Consider the following 20,672-nt stretch of genomic DNA (forward strand, 5'->3'; position numbering starts at 1 on the left):
CCAATGGTTGGGATCATTTGCAACAGAGTGGTTCCTGGGTTCCTGGGATGTTAAGTCACCCACAGTGTGGGTGGCCAAGACCCTCCAGCACTCCTGCTTTCTTGCTCCTGGTCATGTTGATTAGTTCTTGATGCATTTTCCCCCATTTGTCATGTATTGAATGCCATTGTCAAGTCAAATTCGCTTATTTGAGGGAGAGGAGGAAGTTAACTCCGTCAGATTGCCCCATCCAGTGTCCGTGTCCTAATCTGTCTCTCCTGTGGGGAGACCACGCAAGCTAGTACTACACCAAATCGGTCTCTTCTGTATGGATGGTAAAATCCTTCCGCACAGCTTTCCATTGCTGATTTTGACTGCATGCTCCTGCAAACCTTAGTACGGATATTTTAGGCTGACCCTTTTGGAGCACTATGGAAGAAGTAAAGCATCTGACAACAAGCTGCATACCCTGCAAGCTAAGCCATTCTCTCATACACCCACACGTTAACAGAAAAGCTATTTGATGAACCATATCAAAATGTCACTGGGGGATCCAAAAGGTAAAGGTAATCAATCTACATTAAAAGAATCATCAATCAAACAAAGGAGGGAGAGATGCTAGTACAGTTCGTCACACATCCTCCCTGACTAAACAAACTAGCCATAAAGGTTTGACATTCTGCAACTAACATTTTCTGTAAAATGATTCCATATTAAACTATGTAAAGCTCCTTTTTAGGAATCAAGGACTCTCACTCACCATGGTGGCATACTTCATCATCTGATCATGCCCCATGCTGGTCTAGGTGTGCAATATCCAACTCCACAATTGGAGCCCCTTTTGAAGATAATTTTGTTTTTTGTTGTTTATAACAAGACAACCTGCAGAACTGTGTCTAGAGAGAGTTGTTTATAAAGGGTGGGGGGATAGATTTAAAATTACCTGATGATTGTGTAGAATCAGTTTCTTTGTTTAGGTCGCTGTCCACTAGAAGGTTAAAAGCTACAATAGATTTGCAAGAAAAGCAGTAATTGCAAAAGTCTTAATTGGTCTGCTCGTTCTCTCATTTTGCCCATCAAGGGGCAGTGTAATTCATCAGGACCAATCAAAGAGAGCCTTAATCTAAATATTGCCCTGCAGAGAAGTACGTATTACATGAAGAATGGGGCAGAGAAATTAGTGCTTATAAAATAGTACCTGCAAATATCAAAGACTGATACACATATAACATGAAATTGTTTATACTAAGCTGTTCAAATAAAGAGAACAAAAAACAAAAAGATCTCCATAAAGTGCTCCAATAGTTGAACACACCCAACATGGAGCATGGTCCGCTGATGAAGCACGCCACCTTGATGAGTCAGGGTTTTTCCATCCAAAAAGGAGACTTCTATGGTTTAGTGTGGAATAATTTTCCAGTAAGTGTTTCTTGCAGAAATGAAGCATCACCATAACCTGATTGATTATAGTGTGTTAGAAATGGGGTTTCTGGTTGACTAGGGTATGCACCTAAGCCAGGTAGAACCCACCACTCTAGTAAGGGTAAGGAAGTTACACACCCAAGATCACCCCTGCTTATCCCCTTGGTAGCTTGGCAGAGCAGTCAAGCTTATCACAGAGGCAATGTGTAAAGCGTTTGCGCAACACTCACAGTTGTGAGACACTAAATACACCACAAAAGAGACTCCACACAAGGTTATATAAAAAAAACTAATATATGGTATATAAAACACATGGACCACAATCACATAAATCAATCACTTTACCATCTAGGCAATTGTCACACCATCACATTTAGTGCAATAAAGCAAATACTTATAAGTTGCACACGTCATAGCACACCAACCCTGTACGTACTATGCAGTTCCTGAAAATGATACTTGTTACCCTGTCATAAGGTATAAAATGGGATAAATCATGATGTTGGGGAATAAAATGCACGTTTAGGTCATACATACATTCCCCCAATTTCACTCTACATGAATCGACAAATTCTTACCCTATACACGAAGCCACAGTGCCTCTGTGCTTCTTTAACAGGTTTACGGGTAACTAGGCACCAGGTGCAGGGCATAGCAGCACCTGTGGGCCTTTTGGTGGAAATGCAGTCATTTTTATGTTGCTGAGAAAGCACCCATGTGCAATTTGATCCTGCCCCTTCAGGCCGGAAAGGCAGCGACACTCACGGCCACTCGCGCCCCCAGGTGTGTCACAAGGGTAGGGCGCGCACACCTCCCACTTCGACTGGGAGACTTCACCTGGTCCCCCCGCAATGGAATTCAGCCAAGGCAGCTGCCCATGAACGCGTGGTGCAGCTGGCGGTCCAATGCGGTGACTTGATGACTCCGCCCCAGCCTCCCTCGGCCGGGACAAAATGCTGTGCGTTACCTCTGACAGCCCGCCTCGAGCCGTACAGGCTCCTTCCCGGTCGCCGCGCTGAATGGAGCTCTCGCGGCACGGAGTGACGTCTCCGTCATACTCTGCCCGTTCTCACCGAGGCTATAGCTGCCAGCCGGGAAGGGCGGTCATGGCCTTCCACACTGGCCTTGTCCACAGCAGGACGACAGCTCCTCCACTTCCTGGTTCAATAATGCCCTGGGGCTGTGCCAGACTCCCTTCACCGCCGCGCACTGTCAACAAAGCATGCTGGAGCATGAACCTCTTGCACCCTGGGGTCCTTTTAGGGCCCATACTTATTCCCTATTTTCTCATTGTTTTGTTTGCTTCAGAGTCTCTGGGCTCCGTCCAAACCAGTTTTGTCCTCCCTGGTCCAGCTTGACTACAGGGGGTGGAGAGAGCATTGTGCAATGGAGATAGCCTATTCAGGTGCTAGCAGAACTCCCACCCCTCTAAATGCAGACTAGGTCTATTCAGCCTAGCAGTGCAGTACACACCTCAACCCCCCTTGTGACTGTCTAGAGTGAATGCATATCCCCAGATCCTGTCACTCCAAAACCATACGGTGAATACATAAACAGGCACCGGCAAACAGAACGGTAAAGCAAGAAAATGCCCACTTTATAAAAGTAAAAGACACAATTGATGGACGGAATGCAGAACAAATCAAACCATTCACCCCCAGTCAAGAGATCTGGGTTAAATCCATCATTCTTTTGCTCACCATGCCACCCCAGTTTAGACCTGGCCATATGCAAATCAGTCTTGACCCTGTGTCTCATAGGAACAGTCCAGTCCGAACTGCCAAGCCAGGTTCTCCCTGGACCGGAAACAAGCATCCTAGGACCGGTTTCGGGGTTTCACCCCTCCTCAACCAGGATAGCTTGATTCCAGTGGCACAGTGAGCCCAGGACTCATGTCTGAGCATACCTGGCGCACTTAGGGCAAGAAAGCAAAAGACACACAATTGATGGACGGAATGCAGAATGCAGTTCCTCCTCTGGCCTTGTTATGGCCCCGAAGGTGTGTCTGTCTCCTCCAATGGGATTCCAAGTTCCAGGTTGGTGGGCGGGCGTCGAGTCCTGAACGTCCAGATCCTTAAAGGTCCACAGTACCTTTGAAGCTGAAGAGGATGGAAAAGAAAGGAAGGCCGAGAGGTAATGTGGGAACATGTCGGAGTCCTCCTTCCCCGGCGGGTCAAAAGCTGGGACATCGTGACACATCCCCTCCCCAGAAAGATCCTGGTCTGGGAACAGAGGAACACAAGTGAGAAAGTCAGCGTTGCCATTATCCAGCCCCCTCTGGTGGTGAACCTCAAACGAAAAGGGTTGCAAGGCGAGCAACCACCGGAGGATCCCAGGGTTCTACCCCTTATTACGACTCAACCAGAGCAAGGGGGGTTGGTCTATGAACAGGATGAAATGGGACCCCTCCAGGTAATATCTGAGCTTGTCCACGGCCCACTTGATTGCCAAACATTCCTTCTCTATGATGGAATACCTCTGTTGAACAAGGCTGATAAAGCGCGGAAAGAAAAGCCTCAGGTGAAACGGACCGATCCGTTTCACCTGAGGCTTTTCTTTCCGCTCGGAGCCCTCTGGACTGACAGTACACCGTCAAAACTCGCCCTTTATCAGCCTTGTTCAAATCTTATCACGACGAGCATTTCCGTGTTCTTCACAAAGATGCATCCACATTATTCCTCCATGGCCCTTTAAAGCCCCGTTTCATTCAGGATCGGCAGCCAAATTATCTCTCACCCGGTATTCTATCGTTAAGGGATTCGTCTCCGATTCCGAGAGCGCTTTTTCTCCGTTCAGATTTATTTCAAGCAAACGCATCGATTGATTGCTTTTTAACCTGAGCTATCCTGCTCATGTCTTCTATGTGACTTCACAGGTCCCAGCCTTAACCCATACTAAGACTTTTGGTTTCCGTTCGCCCTGAGGAAGGTGGCACCAACCTTTCGGTGCCTTCACCGAAACGCGCGTCGGCGCCTACATGTGGCCCACCCAAGCCCTAATTCCTCTATTTTGAACACGTGTCACTTGACACAATATTGAATATTCATATGATTTTGTGTCCATATCGATTTTTGTTTACATATTGAATATTTTTTGGGTTATTTACACCTTGTTTATGTGAATGTGTGAATTTAATGTCTATGGTTTGGAATGATCTCGGTATGAATGTGTAAGTCAGAGTGTGATTGAGTGCATCTGGGACCCTGATAAGTATGTTTATTTTTATTTGAAAGGTTTCTCTGTATCAATAGCAAATCAGCAAATGTACTGAATTTATCTTTTCAAAATCAATCTAATTTAAAAATAAAACTCTTATATATTTGTTTCTCGTTTATGTTTTGAATTTAATTGTCTGTATTTTCCTTTGTTGTCTTAGTCCAAGTGTTGATATACTAAAAAGACGATACATTGTACGTTTTGAAATTTATAGGTAGAGATACCCCCTTTTTCGTATTTATTCTGCATTTTCCCCTGAATCTCTACCTACATTCGTTTTGCAGGGGTTCCCCTTGTTGTATTGGCACAGTGGTTATGTATTCTGCATCCCCGAGCCGTTCAATGAGTTCGTCCACCCTCGGTAATGGATGTGCGTCAAATTTAGATATGGCATTGCCGGCCCTAAAATCTATCTGGTTTTGGCACGAGGACTATGGGGGACGACCATTCGCTTTGGGAGGGTGGTATCCCCCCCATTTCTAACATGTTTGCTATCTCGTTATTGATGGCCTCCCGTCTGGCAGCAGGTATGGAATACGGTCTTTGTTTGATGGATTTACCCGGTGGGGTGGTTATGGAATGTTCTATCAGGTTTGTTTTTCTGGGATAATCCAAAAAAAGAGAAGAGTACGGCAGAAGGGCATCTTGTAGGGCCCTTTTGTGGGGGTCTGACAGGGCCTCATTTATATCCAAGAACTCCATAGTGCTATGTGTGCGTTTTGAGGCGCTGGGCTGAGCCACTTTTTAAGAAGATTTATATGGTACATTTGGGATTTTTTCAGTGACAACTGTACCAAATAGGGAGTCCTATTTTCTTAATGACACGAAAGGACCCCTTCCATTCTGAACGGACTTTGGATAGGCTATAGGGCAGGAGTACCAAATCCAATCGTCTATTTTCAACTGTCTCCACCTCTTCCCCTTATCATACAAGAGCTGTTGTTTGTCTGAGCTTTTTCGAGGTTGGCGTCCGCCAAATTGCATAGCTTGTGTATTCGGGTGCATAATGCCGAGGTATAATCAAGGAAAGAACGAGTTTCTTCCTGTTTCTTTTGTTCCCAAGCTTCCCTGGTGATCTCCAACAGATCACGCGGACGCCTCCCAAAAAGAAGCTCGAAGGGTGAACACCCCAAACTGCTCTGTGGTTGACTACGGATTACAAAGAGGGCTAAAGGGAGGAGCATATCCCAATCTCTACCTTCTGAGGCTAGCATTTTTTTAGAGAGCGCTTTAAGGTGGCATTATATCTCTCGCAAAGACCATCTGTTTGTGGGTGATACACCGAGGTCTTTATGTGTGAGATGTCAAGAGATTTGCAGACTTGGGACATCAATCGTGAGACGAAGGGAGACCCCTGGTCGGTAAGTATTTCTTTAGGAAACCCGACACATGAGAACAATTCAATAAGGCGATCACTAATGTTGGTGGTTGTGAGTTCTCTCAGGGAAAACGTTTCAGGGTAGCGGGTGGCGTAGTCTACAATGACTAGCGCATACAGGTTGCACTTTTTTGTACGGGGAGGGGGCCTATCAGGTCCATTCCGATGCGCTTGAAGGGATTCCCTATGATAGGGAGTGGTTGCAGGGGAACAGTTGGAGGTCAGTAGGGGTTTTTGCGCTGAGAAACCTCACATTCCTGACAATATTTGGAGACTTGTGAGTATACCTCAGGCCAATAAATGTTTTGTAAAATCATTTGTGTCGTATTTTGTGTTCTCAGGTGTCCGGCCAGCAGGTGTTTATGCGCAAAAAACAACAACTGGTCTCGAAAGGCCTGTGGAACCAGCAATTGGGGGGATGCCTTATCATTTTCTGTTCTATATAGAAGACCATTCGTGAAATGGAATAGAGGATAGGGTGGAGTTTGCGTTGTAGGAGTTTGTTTGGCCTGCGTCCAGGCATGTTGTAGGGTGGGGTCGTGTTCCTGACAATACCAGAAACTCCAGTCAGAGAGCCAAGGAGCTTGGGTGAGGAGAGTGACCTGTTCTGGGGGAGATGGGTTGGGGTCCTGCAGATTCTTTCTAAGCAGTTGTAAAAAAAAATGGGTTATCTATCCCCAATTTTAAGTCCTTTGGGAGGTATGGTAACACCCCAAGTCTAGCCTGAAGGGTCTTCCCACCTGAAACAAGGATAGGGCGGTGTATGACTGGGTAGGTATTCGGTAGTAATAGGAACAGAAGAGGACACCAGGAACTCTCGGACAACAGACTAACGGCACCCCGAGTCAAGTAGAGCTTTTACAGGCATCCCGTTCACTTGTACACTCATGTAAAAACATGGCCCCATTTCTTCTGTATACAGGACCATACGGGGGATACAGCTAACGTTTATGGGTTCCTCTGTCTGTTTTTTTAGGGAGCAGAACCGGGCGATATGGCCCCACTCCCCACAGTCAAAACACTGCAGTCCCTTGGATGTAGGGGTCTCGGGGTGAAAGCGAGGGTAAGGTGGTTCAGGTATAGGTCTTCAGGCCTTTTTCTCGGTTAATTGAGAACGCGCAGCCAGCCGTTGTTTGTTTGTGTCCATGGGTAGTGAACGTGGCTGGGCCCAGGCGAAAGTGGTGGCCATATCCATCACTTGTGTGGCTGTTAGATTTGGATGTTGTTTTAGCCAACGTTGTGTGGGGTATGGGAGGGACTCCAAGAGCTGCTCCCGGTAGATGAGTTTCATGTTCTCCTCCTTGGACCGTTCCTGGGGTTTAAGCCATTTGTCGGCTGCAGCTTTGAGCTTGAAGTATAGGGTCTTAGGATTGTCCCCGGGCGTTTCCATCTCCTTCCGGAAGTGCACCCAATAATCCTTGGGATCCACACCTAGGTGATCCAGAATGATGTCTTTCACTTCAGCATATGGAGCGTTCCCCGTAGGAATGGCCACTTGGTAGGCGGCCTGTGCTGCTCCGCTCAGTAAAGGGGCCGGGAAGAAGGGCCACTTTGCGACAGGCCACCCACATGCACGTGCAGCCCGCTCAAAGTTAGTCAAGAACACATCAGGATCCTGTCCTGGGAGGTACTTTTGTAAGGCGATGTGGGGGTTGGTTGGTTGGTTGTCCCCCGGTACGACTTTGCAACTGGGTAGTCAGCTGGAGCTGGTCGACGGCAACCTTTTGGATGCATTCTACCTGTTGATTCATAGAATTTTTAAACAGTTCACGGTCGGCCTGGGCCAACGTCATCTGCTTCTCGACGGCCCATTCTAGCTTCTTCTGTCCAGTGATTATCTGTTGTAATAGGTTTTCCATTCTGGCTATGGAGCTAGATTGCCCGCATTCTCCACCATGTGTGGGCCAGTCAAGGAACAGATACAAGAGGATAGGTGCTTCAGAGGTAAATTTATTCGAATAAAGGACAATGTCATAAGGGACAGTTCAAACAAACGAGGGAGTTGCCACTTCCGTCAGTGGGTCTTTGTGGTAGGTGTTCCAGTAGTGGGTCTTCACACCACTCGTGATCGTGGTGAAGGAGAAGGGGTAGGGAATGTAACAAGAGAAGGAAAAAAAAAGAAAACTACTGTCAGTTCCTTAGTCCGTCCAAACAAAAAGAGAAATGGGAAGGGAGGGGAAGGGGAAAAGAGAGTGCACCACCATCCGTCACCCGTGTACGATAGCTCAGCGAGGCACAACAGCAGGAACGGTGTCTAAGCGCTTGCGGGGCGTTTGCGGCCTCCCTCCGCCCTTTTAGCTGGCTTCCCACCCTGGGGTTACTTAGAGTACACCGCCCTGATGCGAGCACGTACCTGCTGTAGCCACGTTCCTCTGGGGACATGGCTGGCTTCCTCGTTGTGCCGAATCGGGTACGGCGCCCCCTTGACTGGAGAGAGATCCACCTCTCTCTCAACACATTCGCCTGGTCCACTCTGCTGAAATCCAGCGTCCGGTATCGGGCAGGGAAAACTGGTCAGCGGCTCCGGGTTCTCGCTTCTCCAGTCGGCTTGCGCCCCGAGTTCCTCCACAGACCTCCTTATGGCCCCGGAGGTGTGTCTGTCTCCTCCAATGGAATTCCAAGTTCCGGGTTGGTGGGCGGGCATAGAGTCCCGAACGCCCAGATCCTTAAAGGCCCACAGTACCTATGAAGCCAAAGAGGACTGAAAAGAAAGGAGGGGCGAGAGGTAATGTGGGAACATGTCGGAGTCCTCCTCCCCCGGCGGGTCAACAGCTGGGACATCGTGACACAGTAGTTTACCAGAAACAAACTAGTAGTGTGGCTAAATCAGCTAGAAACTGAAGTAGCTTGATTATATCTGTGTAAAAGGGCGATATTAATTAAAACTAAATCTGAGAAGGAATCACAGCCTAAGTCAAACATAGTTGTAACTTCCTCATTCACCCGATACAGTAAACTTTTTAGGTCTCGCGAGCCAAAGGCTCGAAGAGACATTTTATATGTGGGATTTTCAAAGTGCTACCCACAGTTTTGGCTGGCCTAAACCTTGAGTGCACGTTGGCGTGCACGTGCACAGCTGCTGCTCACACTCCCTCCTCCCTTCTCCCCTTCCCTTTTCCTCAGCTTTGATCAGGCTCCTCTGTTGCTGGCATTCCCCCCTCCCTTTTCCTCCAGCCCTTCTTGTCACCTCGGCTTGTTTAACACAGCTGCTGCTCGCACTCCCTCCTCCCTTCTCCCCCTCCCTTTTCTTCAGCTTTGATCAGGCTCTTTCTTTCCGTTTGTTTTCTTTCCTTTACCTTCTTGTTTGTTTTACTATTGCATGCATCCTTCTATTCACGTTAACTCTTTACTATTGCATGCGTTTTAACTTTTGTTTACATTTTTTGTTCGCATTTTGAGGCACGTAGGTTTTGTGGTGAATTTTTAATTTTTACAAGGTTGCATGTGTAGGCTTGCGTTTTTGTATCGTGTACGTTAAGGCGCATCGGTCGTGTGGCGTTTTTTTTTTTTGTTTGCTTGTTTTTTTTGCATCACACTTTCACTTTAAAGCACGATGCAAAAATAAACACGCTGCTGTTTTCGTAATGGCAAAACTGTATTGCGCATAATACCCTGGTGCTTTGTTTTCTTGGTAGCAGTGATGGGACCGTCTCGGGCAGGGGGCGCGTGGATGTCCCTGAGGTAGCAGTGATGGTACAGTCTCGGGCCGTCCCTCCACTGAGGTAGCAGTGAACATAGTATCGGTGGCCAGGGCCCTGCGTGCTAACACCGGGGCACACAGGGTTAGGAGACGAGAGAGAAACTCTCGCTTGTTAACTCTCTGGCATGTCCCGGCTGCTAGTGGGAGCTGGGATTGTAGTTGGGCGTGGTGGACACTTCCAGTGACCCGGGAGCCCCTCCAACCACGGCTGTTTATTATAGTGCTAGTTCGATGGCGTCCACGAGGTACTGGACTGGAGAATGTGCCTCTAACTGGCCTGGGGCATGACAGGCCACAGTAAACATTTTAGATTGCGCTGTTGCCTGGCTCGAGCGTTCAGTGCGGGTTATTCGATGCACTTGATGATCCTATACAAACGATCCGCACGTTCACATTAAACTACGCACCCTTAGCACCAGTTACATGTAAAGTAAATACAGGTGGGGTTCGTAAGTGTGTAAATGAGCTGGTACGAACAAAAAGGCACACTATTTAATTTGCATGGAAGTGTATACGTAACGCAACCCTTCAGCTAGAGAAGCCCTCGCCTCGGACTGGTGCGTAGAGAAATAAACCTCTTTTCTGACTCAGTCTCGGGCGCGTCCAATAAAGTTATGTTTTGATGCTATAGACTTGACCCACTGAGCTTTGTGTTTCCTAGGTGAATGTAGTGAAAGGAAAATGCCTTCAAAAATAGGGACCTGCCTTTCTGGCCAGCGTCTCAGTGCAACACCTCAAACTGTCGGACTTAATACAGCACGTCCACTGTTTATAAGCGCTGAAAATACGAGATGCCATATTACACAGTTTAACAATACCCATTTTATTTGGTGGGAAGGTGTGTAGGCCTTGTCTGAATTGAAGTAGGGGAGCTCATTGAAGGCTCTGCCCACCTTGCAAGGCTCGCAGCAGCTGCACCCCGCGGACCCCTTCACTGGATACACCTCGGACCAGGCGCGCAACACCCATTGGACTCACAGGGCTTCAGCCCCCCCCACCCGTCGTGTGTGGCCCCCGGGATGAGACCGCTTCCCGGGCAGACACAAAGCCGTGCCCGAGCACTTCACAGGTCTTTAAAAAGACCATTTGCATGTGAATGAGGCTTCGCTGTTGTTTCACCCCTTCTAAGAGCCCCTGCAGCTCCACTCTGCCTAGATTCAGCCCACCCACCCCCGAAATCAGCGCCACTCTGCCTACTGTTTAAAGATTCAGCCCCCCCCCTCGAAATTTTTGCTTTAGCCCCCCCGAAATTTGGCTCTAGTTGCGCCTCTGCCTCGGACCTCATCACACTAGCAGCTGCTGCGCTCCATTCAACAGCTTCCTACACGTTTTACACAGTTCCTGTTTTATTTAAACAGATTCAAGTTGCTTGCGCGGTTAAAAGCTGCCCTTTATTTGGTCTATTGTCACTTTCGTTCAACAGAAGAGTGAAACACGTAAATAACCCCCTCTCCCCCCAAAAAAACTTACTGTTGGGATTGTTGTACTTGAGCCGCTTTTCGTTCTAGGAGGGGCTGGGTCCTTACATCTTCACCACGTACTTTTCAAGCGCAGTTTGTGTAGTCTTCCATAATTCCCGAGTTTCCATTTCTGAGCGTTCGATTCATTCTCGAACATTGCTGTTTGAAGAATAGTGCACTGTGGTGTAAATGGAGTAAAGGTATCCTTAAAACGTCCGGGACTGCCCAACATTATTATAGGTACGACACTGTTTAAAATATTTTTTCTGTTAAGATTTCGTGTGGCAAGACGAAGAATCTCGTAAAAACGAATATTTTTCTAAGTGTAGAATTAATCAGAGCTGAGCCTCACCGCTGGCGTCGGCTATAAGAGTTCGGATCCCCCAAGGTAAACTCAGCGTTCCATGCTTAGGAGGTTGTTAAATCCAGTACCTTTAAATTGGAGCTAATAGTAACAAATGCTCTTTAGCGCTTAGAAAAGGCAAAATCGGTGTTAAGCGCTATGTAAATATCACACCATTGTTCTGTGAAGGTTATTTGTCTGCAAATATTAACATATCGCGGATTCCTTGTGCTCTTTAGGATGCCAGGGCTAACAAGCATTTGCAATGCAATAGGTCTCGCATTTTCGCGAATTTAAGCTATTGCCATTGTAATTGACAAAGCCGTCTATTTATATTTTAAAAACTAAAACAAAAATAAAAGGCAGTTATTTGCAATGTCAATAGCACAAAGTAGCGTAAATTTTCAAAACCTACACATAGATAAAAGGTTTGTCAATTACAATGCCAATAGCTCAAACTTTTGCGAATGCGAGACCTATTGCATTGCAAATGCTTGTTTATATTATGGATACCAACCGCAGAGTCCCTGAGGAGCCCTATTTGCTTAACCCCTCGGATGCTATTGACGTGTCTTCAACAGCGATCTAAGCCAGGCGCTATTGATGTGGAGTTCTCCTTAAAGGGCCAAGGCCAGGGAACCCCTCTGGTATTGGCACCAGAGGGATTCCCTTTTTATTAGGTCGAGCCAGACCTTTAGTAAGGGGCTTTTCAAAGTGCTACCCACAAGCTTTTCCTAGCATAAAGCTTGCGTGCACGCTCGCGTGCACGCCACCATCTGCCTTTCTTATCTCTTCCTCCGCATCTCTGGCCTTAATTACTTTCACTTTCGCGGTCCTTTGCTTTTTTTTCTTTTTTTACTTACAGCGCGAGCGTGCGCTTCAAGAGGTTATTTGAATGTCATGTTTAATTTGGAGACTGGATGTCTCTACGTGTTTTACGCCGTTTAGTTTTTAAAGAAACGAAGAGTGCGCAGAGAGAAATAAATTGCGTTTGGTGTTCATAAATATATTGTAAAATGTTGTATCAATTATTTACAAATTGACCGGAATTATTTGGGCCAAGAAGATAAATGTGAGTCGTGGGACATTGGGAAATATATGGAGGGCTTTGATTTATTCTTGTGATACACCAAGTTCTTCAGACAACCACCGGAGGGCGCCCAAACATTTCCATTGTAATCCTTATCATTGGATTATTTTATGGCTTGGATGATCATTCAGGAAAAAGAATGTATCTTTATTTTAAATTACTGAATTTCTATTGGTTTGTTTGCCTCTGTTTGAAATGCTATCATAAATAAGCACGTCATGTTTTAGCTGGCAGAAGGGAGGCAGGCTCTCGTTGGAGCTGTGATTCGATTTATTGTCCTCTGTCTAACCAGCACGTACACACGAGTGAGACGATCTAGACTTTGTTAAAAACGTGTAAACATTTATGAGTGAAACGATTTAAACTTTGATAAACACTTGTAAACGTTTATGGCCGAGCATTAATTAGGGTAAAGAGACGTCTTTCATTACGTTCCGGATATTAGCTTGCCAAAGTCAATGAGTGCCACCACTTCTGTGCCGTTATAAGCGAGAGTCAATGAGTGCCACCACTTATGTGCCGCTATAAGCGAGAGTCAATGAGTGCCACCACTTATGTGCCGCTATAGGTGAAAAACAGTGAGTGCAACCACTTCTGTGCGGCTATAAGTGAAAACCAATGAGTGCCGTCCGTTCTGTGCCATTATAAGTGAAAGTCAACAAGTGCCGCCACTTTTGTGCGGCTATAAGTGAAAACCAATGAGTGCCACCACTTATGTGTCGCTATAAGTGAAAACCAATGAGTGCCGTCAGTTCTGTGCCATTATAAGTGAAAGTCAACAAGTGCCACCACTTCTGTGCCGCTATAAGTGAAAACCAATGAGTGCCACCACTTATGTGCCGCTATAAGTGAAAACCAATGAGTGCCGTCAGTTCTGTGCCATTATAAGTGAAAGTCAACAAGTGCCGCCACTTTTGTGCGGCTATAGGTGAAAGATGTGCCACTATTACACTATAAGTGAAAGCCAACAAGGGATGCCACTTCTGTGGCACTACTAGTGAATGCCCGTGACTGCGTCTGTAGGTGAAAGCCAACGAGCATCACCACTACATGGAAAGCTGATCAGTGCCACCACGTGCAATGAGTGTGAGAGGCTTTCCCCTAATCATGGGTATATGGCAGGGCAGTGGGCAACCACGTCACGTGAGGCAGCCACAAGCATTCGCCCACTGACATTGGAGCCAGGCTGACTACATTGTAGGTGGGGATCCTGCCACTTCATCTGAATTACATCCAGGCCAGGAGCCTCGTGTGGCCCACAGGATCCCCTGGCCCGCAGGCCCGCTTTCCAAATGAAGACCTGGGAATGACAACGCTCTCTAATTTTCTGGAACAAGTCATAAACTGCTAAGTTATTAATTTTGAAGGCCGAGCACCCAAACTGCCCTATTTTGAACCTGGACAGCCGGGAACAAGCCTTAAAAGTACGTGGGAATTAAATATGCATTGTCCAATGATATTGCATTGTCGCAGGAACTGATATTTCAATCTAATGGATCTATTTTTAATTGAAGGTACAAACTTTGTTTCATATTTGTTATATACACATGTGAATACATGTGCAGCATACAATAACTATTCATATATAAATAACACATTCATGTCTGTCAACTTTTTCGTTTGCTCCTGCAATGCAGCAGTGAACGTTTGTTGTGATGCATAAGGCAATATTTAAGAAGGAGCGAAAGCTTCTCCTCTTCCATAGACACTTCAACTCTAGCTAAGGTTTCATAATAAAATAAATTAAGTAAACCGTTTCAAAAGTATGCATGAGTATATATATACACAGATATAGATATACATATTCAGTCGTACATACCATGTAGTAAAACATACATCAAGGAATGCAATGATTGCTGTATCACAATATACATTATTATTCAATAATTCATTATATATGCACATTTCATCAAATGAATATTATCATGTGCCTTGCCAAGTACATGTCTTTGCATCACTATAAGGAGTGCACCATTGGTGTAATTTTTCATCCACACATCTACAGAAGGTCTCGCCTTTGGGACATTATAAGTGTTTAGTTATCCTGCAAAATATCCTTCATAAAACAACATCAAGTGTTGCATGGCTAATCACGTATAAGGTCCCAAAAGCGAGACCTATTGGCTATGCCAATGCTTGTTTCCATTTGAGGTTGGGCTGCTCGGTAAGAACTTATCCAGCACCCTGAGGCTTTCTGTAAAAATAAATTCGATGACTATTAGCGCACATGGCGCGCATGGTATCATGATCCTTAAAGTGAAAGTGAAAGGAGCTTTTACTTGCATCTGTGCTCGGGGGCATATCTCAGTCATTCGAGTAGTGATTTCAATGGGAGAGGTATAGTAAAGGGAGAAACTCACCTTTCTAAAGGTATCTCTCCCTAGTGTATACCTCCTTTGGGAACGTCCTCACGGGGTGATCCCTAAAAAGTAATCCACACCATTAGACACTAGAGATTATTTGTGGGGCGGAGGGGCAGTCCCCCAGGCCATGAGCCCTTGCTCGCCCCATAGGCACAATCATTTTTTCTGCCTGCCCAGGGGGCAGATATGGGTGTTTACCTCCAATGTGCTTCCTCTGGGGTGATATGTAGGAAGCCCCCTAGCCACCATGGAATTTCATTTGCGAAGGGGTGCGTGTGGCCCACCCTAGCAGAGGGCCATGCCTCTTACCCCAAAAGGGTGAAATAGTCTTTCCAATTCTCCCACCTGAGCCAGATTGGGGGGTTGCCCCCAATCTGTTCCACAGAGGGGGAATACAGCCCACTAGACATTAGAGATTGTGTTTTCAAAAAGAAATGGGTTGATGTGACCCACTCTGGTATTCTGTTCCCTGTGAACAGATTGGGGAAGGGGGCACCTAATCTGTCCCCCAGGGTGAGAGGGCAGAAAGCCCATTAGCCACCTGGAAATTGAAATTTAAAACATAAAATATGAGTAGGACAGCTTACCCTGGCATAGTGCCATGTCCCCACCCCAAATAAAAAGACCACTAGACACCACAGAGGAGTTTAACAAAATAAAAAAAGTAACAAAAGGACGAGGCATCCCACTAAACACCTGGGATTTAAATTTGGGAAAAACCAAGAGGTGGGATGGCCCACCCTGGCATGGGGACATGTCACCCCCACTTCTGATAGGGTTTTTGACCTCCGGAGGGCAGAAAGCCCACTAGTCACCAGGGATTTTAAAACGGTGGAAAACTAAAAGAAGGCAGCAGCCCACACTCGCATCACACCACATACTCCATTCCAAAAGGGACAGTAGTGTATTTCCACCCCTGTGGCCCCAACCCCCGACCAGATAGGTTTTCCCTAATTGCTGGTTGGCTGTAATCTGCCTGCCAAAGAGTTAGAAAGCCCACTAGACACAAGGTTTTTTTCATTGTATTCATAGTATTCCAAAAAAAGGGATAGGGTGTCCCACCCTGGCATTGGGCCATGCTCCCACCCCAAAAGGGACAACCCAATCTTCCTGCCACTTGGGGGCAGAGAGGGGGTCTGCCTAACAGGGATTAGGGGACAAAAACGCCACTGGATGCCAGATATTATTTTTAATAAAAGAATTCGGTGCTGTCTGTCCCATCCGGGCATCAGACTCCACCCCGCAGCCTCAACAGTCATTTTGCTCCCATGGGGACTAAAGACTCCCCATCTCTATGGCAAGCGAGAGGAAATTTTGATTCTTCTGGGTGTATTTTTTATGGGTCAGAATAGTGGGGGTAAATCCCAATTTCGTCTCCTTTGCCATGCTGAATGGCTGCACTGTTCAGGCTCAGGGATCGGCTGCCATTTAGGGAAACCTAGCAAACCCAGACATTTTTGAAAAGTTGACAACCTGGGAAGTCCATGATGATGTGCCTTAAATGGATCGCACAACAGTTTCTGACTCACAGTGCCCTGCAAACTTTAAACTTTGCCTAAATTCATGAATTTTCCTCACATTTTTATGACAGAAACTTCAAGAATCTCCAAAGATCTACAAGATTCCTACTACCCTGTGTTCCCATACTTGTTCCAACAAAAACTCTATTCCACTTGCGTGGCTTCACCCATTACCTACGACAAGAGTGGATCAAACCTGGGACAATGGATTCCTAGTGAAGGAACATGTACTATAGTTAATTATAATATACAGAACAAATTCTCTCAAAACCTACCTAAAGTAAGGTCTACCTGGTACCTTCAAAAATATGTTTCAGAATTGGTGTTGAAAGAAATGTTTATAGAAAGGAGGCTTAGTTATAAAGCAGTTGCTTGAGTTCTTTGTTGAAGGATTAGGGAGGGAATAATGAAGAGTGTCTTGAGTAGAAGATTTTCAAAACATAGGATAGGAGCCGTAATCTCCCTTTGAGAGCTTTAATTGCTTAGCCAGGCAGTGAGATAAATCAAAGTTTAGAATTGTGTCTGATAGTCATTGCGTGTTTGTAGATGGATCTGTCCTCAATGGGAAGCAAGTTAAGGGTAATTCTATTCAGAGTAAAGTGATCACATTGTTTTATTTTTTTATTTTTTTTTAGTGATCACATTGTTGAGTTCCAAAGAACTGTCAGGCTGCAACATGAAGGGTAACTGTATGAGGGCCGTAGCTTTAAGGGTTCAAGGTGAATTTTGGGAACGCCAGTTAGAATGGCATAGTCTAATCCAGAAGGTACCATTGACTGGAAAAAAAAATAGTGATAGATTGGGCTAGGAACAAGGTGATTATCCTTCAGATTGATCTCTTCTGGTAATTGTATTTTGGCCATATTACTGTAGTATTATGCGAACGTTGTTGTGACTGTTCAGAATAAAGCAAGAGATTTGAAAGGTTTAATGATGTGCAGAGTACATTCTAGTTTGTTCCCAGAAGGCAGCCAATTTTGAACCGCAATGTAAGAAAAATGTGGTAAAATTAGTCCAAATTATTTTTGTTAGGATTTAATTTAATTGAAGGTGATTGTTTGTTCCCCTAACTGGCTATTTGCCAGAGGAGAGATATAATCAAAGGAGGAGACCTTCAAGTAAAGTCGAATCTTCTTTGAGTACTATTTATATATGCTTATTTAGATTATCTAGATTTGTGATGTGTTAATAAATTCCTGCACTCACTGCAGAATTCATAATCGGGTCCAGTTAATCATCTGTTCTGAGCAGGTGATCAAAGTATGCGAGGAGGCTGATGTGGGGCAGAGAGTGGGATGAGTGTCTGGGGGAAGGGAAGGGTGTTGCCTGTTAGAGGGGAGTAATTATTCCTCCCTTTGTGCCTTGAAAAGGGGTTGGGTGGGAGCCGGGGACCAGAGCTGGTTTGAACTACAGCCTGTTTCCAAGATGATTTTATCTGCTGGAAGTCGGGTACAGGAACACCGGCCCACTTATAATCCTCTCAATTTTTGCCAAATCAGAATACAGACACACAGAGTTAAGCATAGACTGTCAAAGGCTTGAGTACTCAGTATGTGAACATGTCATATTGTAAGGCAAAGACTTCTGTGACGTGAGGTTGTGTAGCAATTATCTTCAAAGCTTTATGGAGTTTGTGGCCTGTGTGAATGTGGCACAATTAATTATTTTGTGTATTTGTGGTGTGGGGATGCAGCCTGTGCTTTATATAAATATAGTCATAATGGTTGTTACATGCTGCTATCAGTGTGGGTTAAGTCCCGATTAGTCCTGAGGTTGGATGGGTCAGGATTTATACTAAATGATAAGTATTTATATTGGCAGCTTTGGGTGATGTTAGTCCTTGACAGTGGTATAGCTTATGGTTAATTCAGGATTAACCGAAGAGTATGCTGACTATTGATAAGATAAGGGATTTTGGGCAGGACTTGTGCCGGATGGTGGTTTAATGGTAGCAATGCTTGAGATTTGAGTAACGTTGGTCACAGAGGATTGGTGGTGTTGGGATGATTGTGGCAAAATCATGATTTCCTCTGGAGTTGACATATATTAACAAGAGAGATTGCTACGTCAGTTTCGTCCTTGAGAGTTAGGTGATATTAACATATGTGATTTGGGCCATTATTGTTTCAGGAATATGACAATGCCATTGACTCAGTGATGAGTTACCCCGGAAATATTGGCCCGTGGTAGGCTTGAACATAATTAGTGTCCTGGTGGATATTGGCACTGACTATATGTAGGACAGGATTACGCTTTGGGAGTTATAGAGTTATGATAATGTCCGAAGTTGTATCAGTATTGTCCCAGAGTAATAGGTTTGTCAAGGTCTATAATTTTGTTCTTACCTGAACATTCATTCATAGATTTTGTCTCAACAAATGGTTAATTTTTCTCCTCTTGCAGTGGGAGAATAACAAAGATTCACTTTTGGACAACAGTGAGAGAATATTTGCGACGCTGCAGTCTAGTACAGCTTTAAGGGTTGCAGAGAGACTGCCTTCACACAATGATGTGGCACCCAAATGTTTCCAGCAGTTGGTGGATATGTACGATGAAGAATATGGTGGCTTTGCTGACTTTCCAAAGTTTCCAACCCCAGGTCAGCACCTCATGTGTCAGCCTTCCACAGATTCATGCAGCTGGATTAATGAAACTGACCTTTTTGTATTCCTCTTTCAGTTATCATACGCTTCCTCTTCTCTCTCTGGGCAATTCGACGTGCATCTCCTGAGGGCACAGAGGCACAGCAGATGGCCCTGCATACGCTGAAGATGATGGCCTGTGGCGGGATCCATGACATTGTTGGCTGGGTAAGGCAGGATTGTGCAGACTGAGCCCTGATAACTGCTGCTTTTAAAATGGATTAAATCATCAGAGCAGACCTTCATCACACCCTGCTATAACAGTACTGGGACCCACAGACTGCTGTACTTAAACACCATAGTCTTAACCTGAAGGTCTTCTTTCTACTCTATGACGGCACTGGGACCTGCACTCACATCTACTGATGCAGCCCAGGATTTTGACCAACATCACTTCCTGGTGTTCCGGCACTGGGAACCAAGCACAGCTCTGTGAATGTGCTTCAGTTGTGACCTTCAATCCCGTGTGACCCACCCACGGCTCAGAGCGTTCTAGCTCCGAGACACACAGAGTTGCACTTTCAGTTTAACATGGTCCAATCCACCCCACCTCCCGCTCACCCATTTTCATTGATCATTGTTGTGGCGGACAATTGGGTTGTGTGATTGGGTTCTGTGATCACACTATTAATCTTCAGATCTCTTCTTAGGCAGGCTTCAGTTTTTTTTAGCGTAGCAGTTGCAGAATATATATTTACTACCTCAAATAACATTTTTATTTATGATAATACAATTCTCAGTGCTGAGCTTATTATTGTCAGTCTAAGCTAAGTATAGTGGGAGCTCAAGACACGATTCGGCAACCGAAGGCACAGATAACTGTTTATCTTAAAATGCTGACCAAACATTTAGGGAAGAAATCATTTCATGCGCTGCCGGGGGGATTAAAACCAGTTTTTGACAATCAGCGATTTAAGTAGTGCAGAAGGCTTGGTATTTGTGAGGTTAGCAGTCTCAGGCATCCGCGTTTCAGACACCGGAAGGTATCTGGTCACAGAGTGCAGAATAGATATCTGAGCTGCATACGGAGACGGGATGTTCCCATGGGAGGTGCTAAACAGATCTCTCCCCCATCCTCACTAGTGTGATACATGCGGGATGCCAGAATAATCCCATCATCGGCTGCTAGAGATGGGTCCTTTACCAAAAGCACAGCAGAAATCTGGGAACCGCAATACCTGTTTCTCATTATTCCTCGCAATGCAGTGTTTAGATGGTATTAAAACTGCTCCTCCTTCATATGCAACCCATTTATGGTAATGGCGATACCTCTTCACTATTGTTACTCAACATTGCAGTCAATATTGTTATCACAGACGGCTCCTCAGCACATCCTCTAATGCATTACTTATAGTCTCACAAAAATGTCTCTTATAGGGTAAAAGAGAATGCTTTCACATTTTCTCATGTTGTAACCCCATAAACGAACAAAGGCATTATTCCTTTCCTTCATACCTCTAATACAGTTAACGTAGGGTCACAGAGCAATCAATATAGTATCACAGAGATCCTACCCCCTTCCTCTCCTTACAGTGGAGTGTGTGAATATTACAGCAATG

General features: G+C 45.4%; 1 protein-coding gene across 13 annotated transcripts in view; it reads left to right on the forward strand.

Moving 5' to 3' along the window:
- Positions 1-20,672, forward strand: part of SPATA20 (spermatogenesis associated 20) — a 2,191,885-nt gene that overhangs the window by 725,015 nt on the left and 1,446,198 nt on the right. For all 13 annotated transcript variants that reach the window (XM_085617132.1, XM_085617125.1, XM_085617126.1 and 10 more), the window contains 2 exons: positions 18,875-19,070; positions 19,151-19,281. In XM_085617132.1, coding sequence (XP_085473258.1) covers positions 18,875-19,070; positions 19,151-19,281 — 327 coding nt within the window. The remainder of the gene's footprint in view (positions 1-18,874; positions 19,071-19,150; positions 19,282-20,672) is intronic.

Source organism: Triturus cristatus, chromosome 7 (genome assembly GCF_964204655.1).
Source record: "Triturus cristatus chromosome 7, aTriCri1.1, whole genome shotgun sequence".
NCBI lineage: Eukaryota > Metazoa > Chordata > Amphibia > Caudata > Salamandridae > Triturus > Triturus cristatus.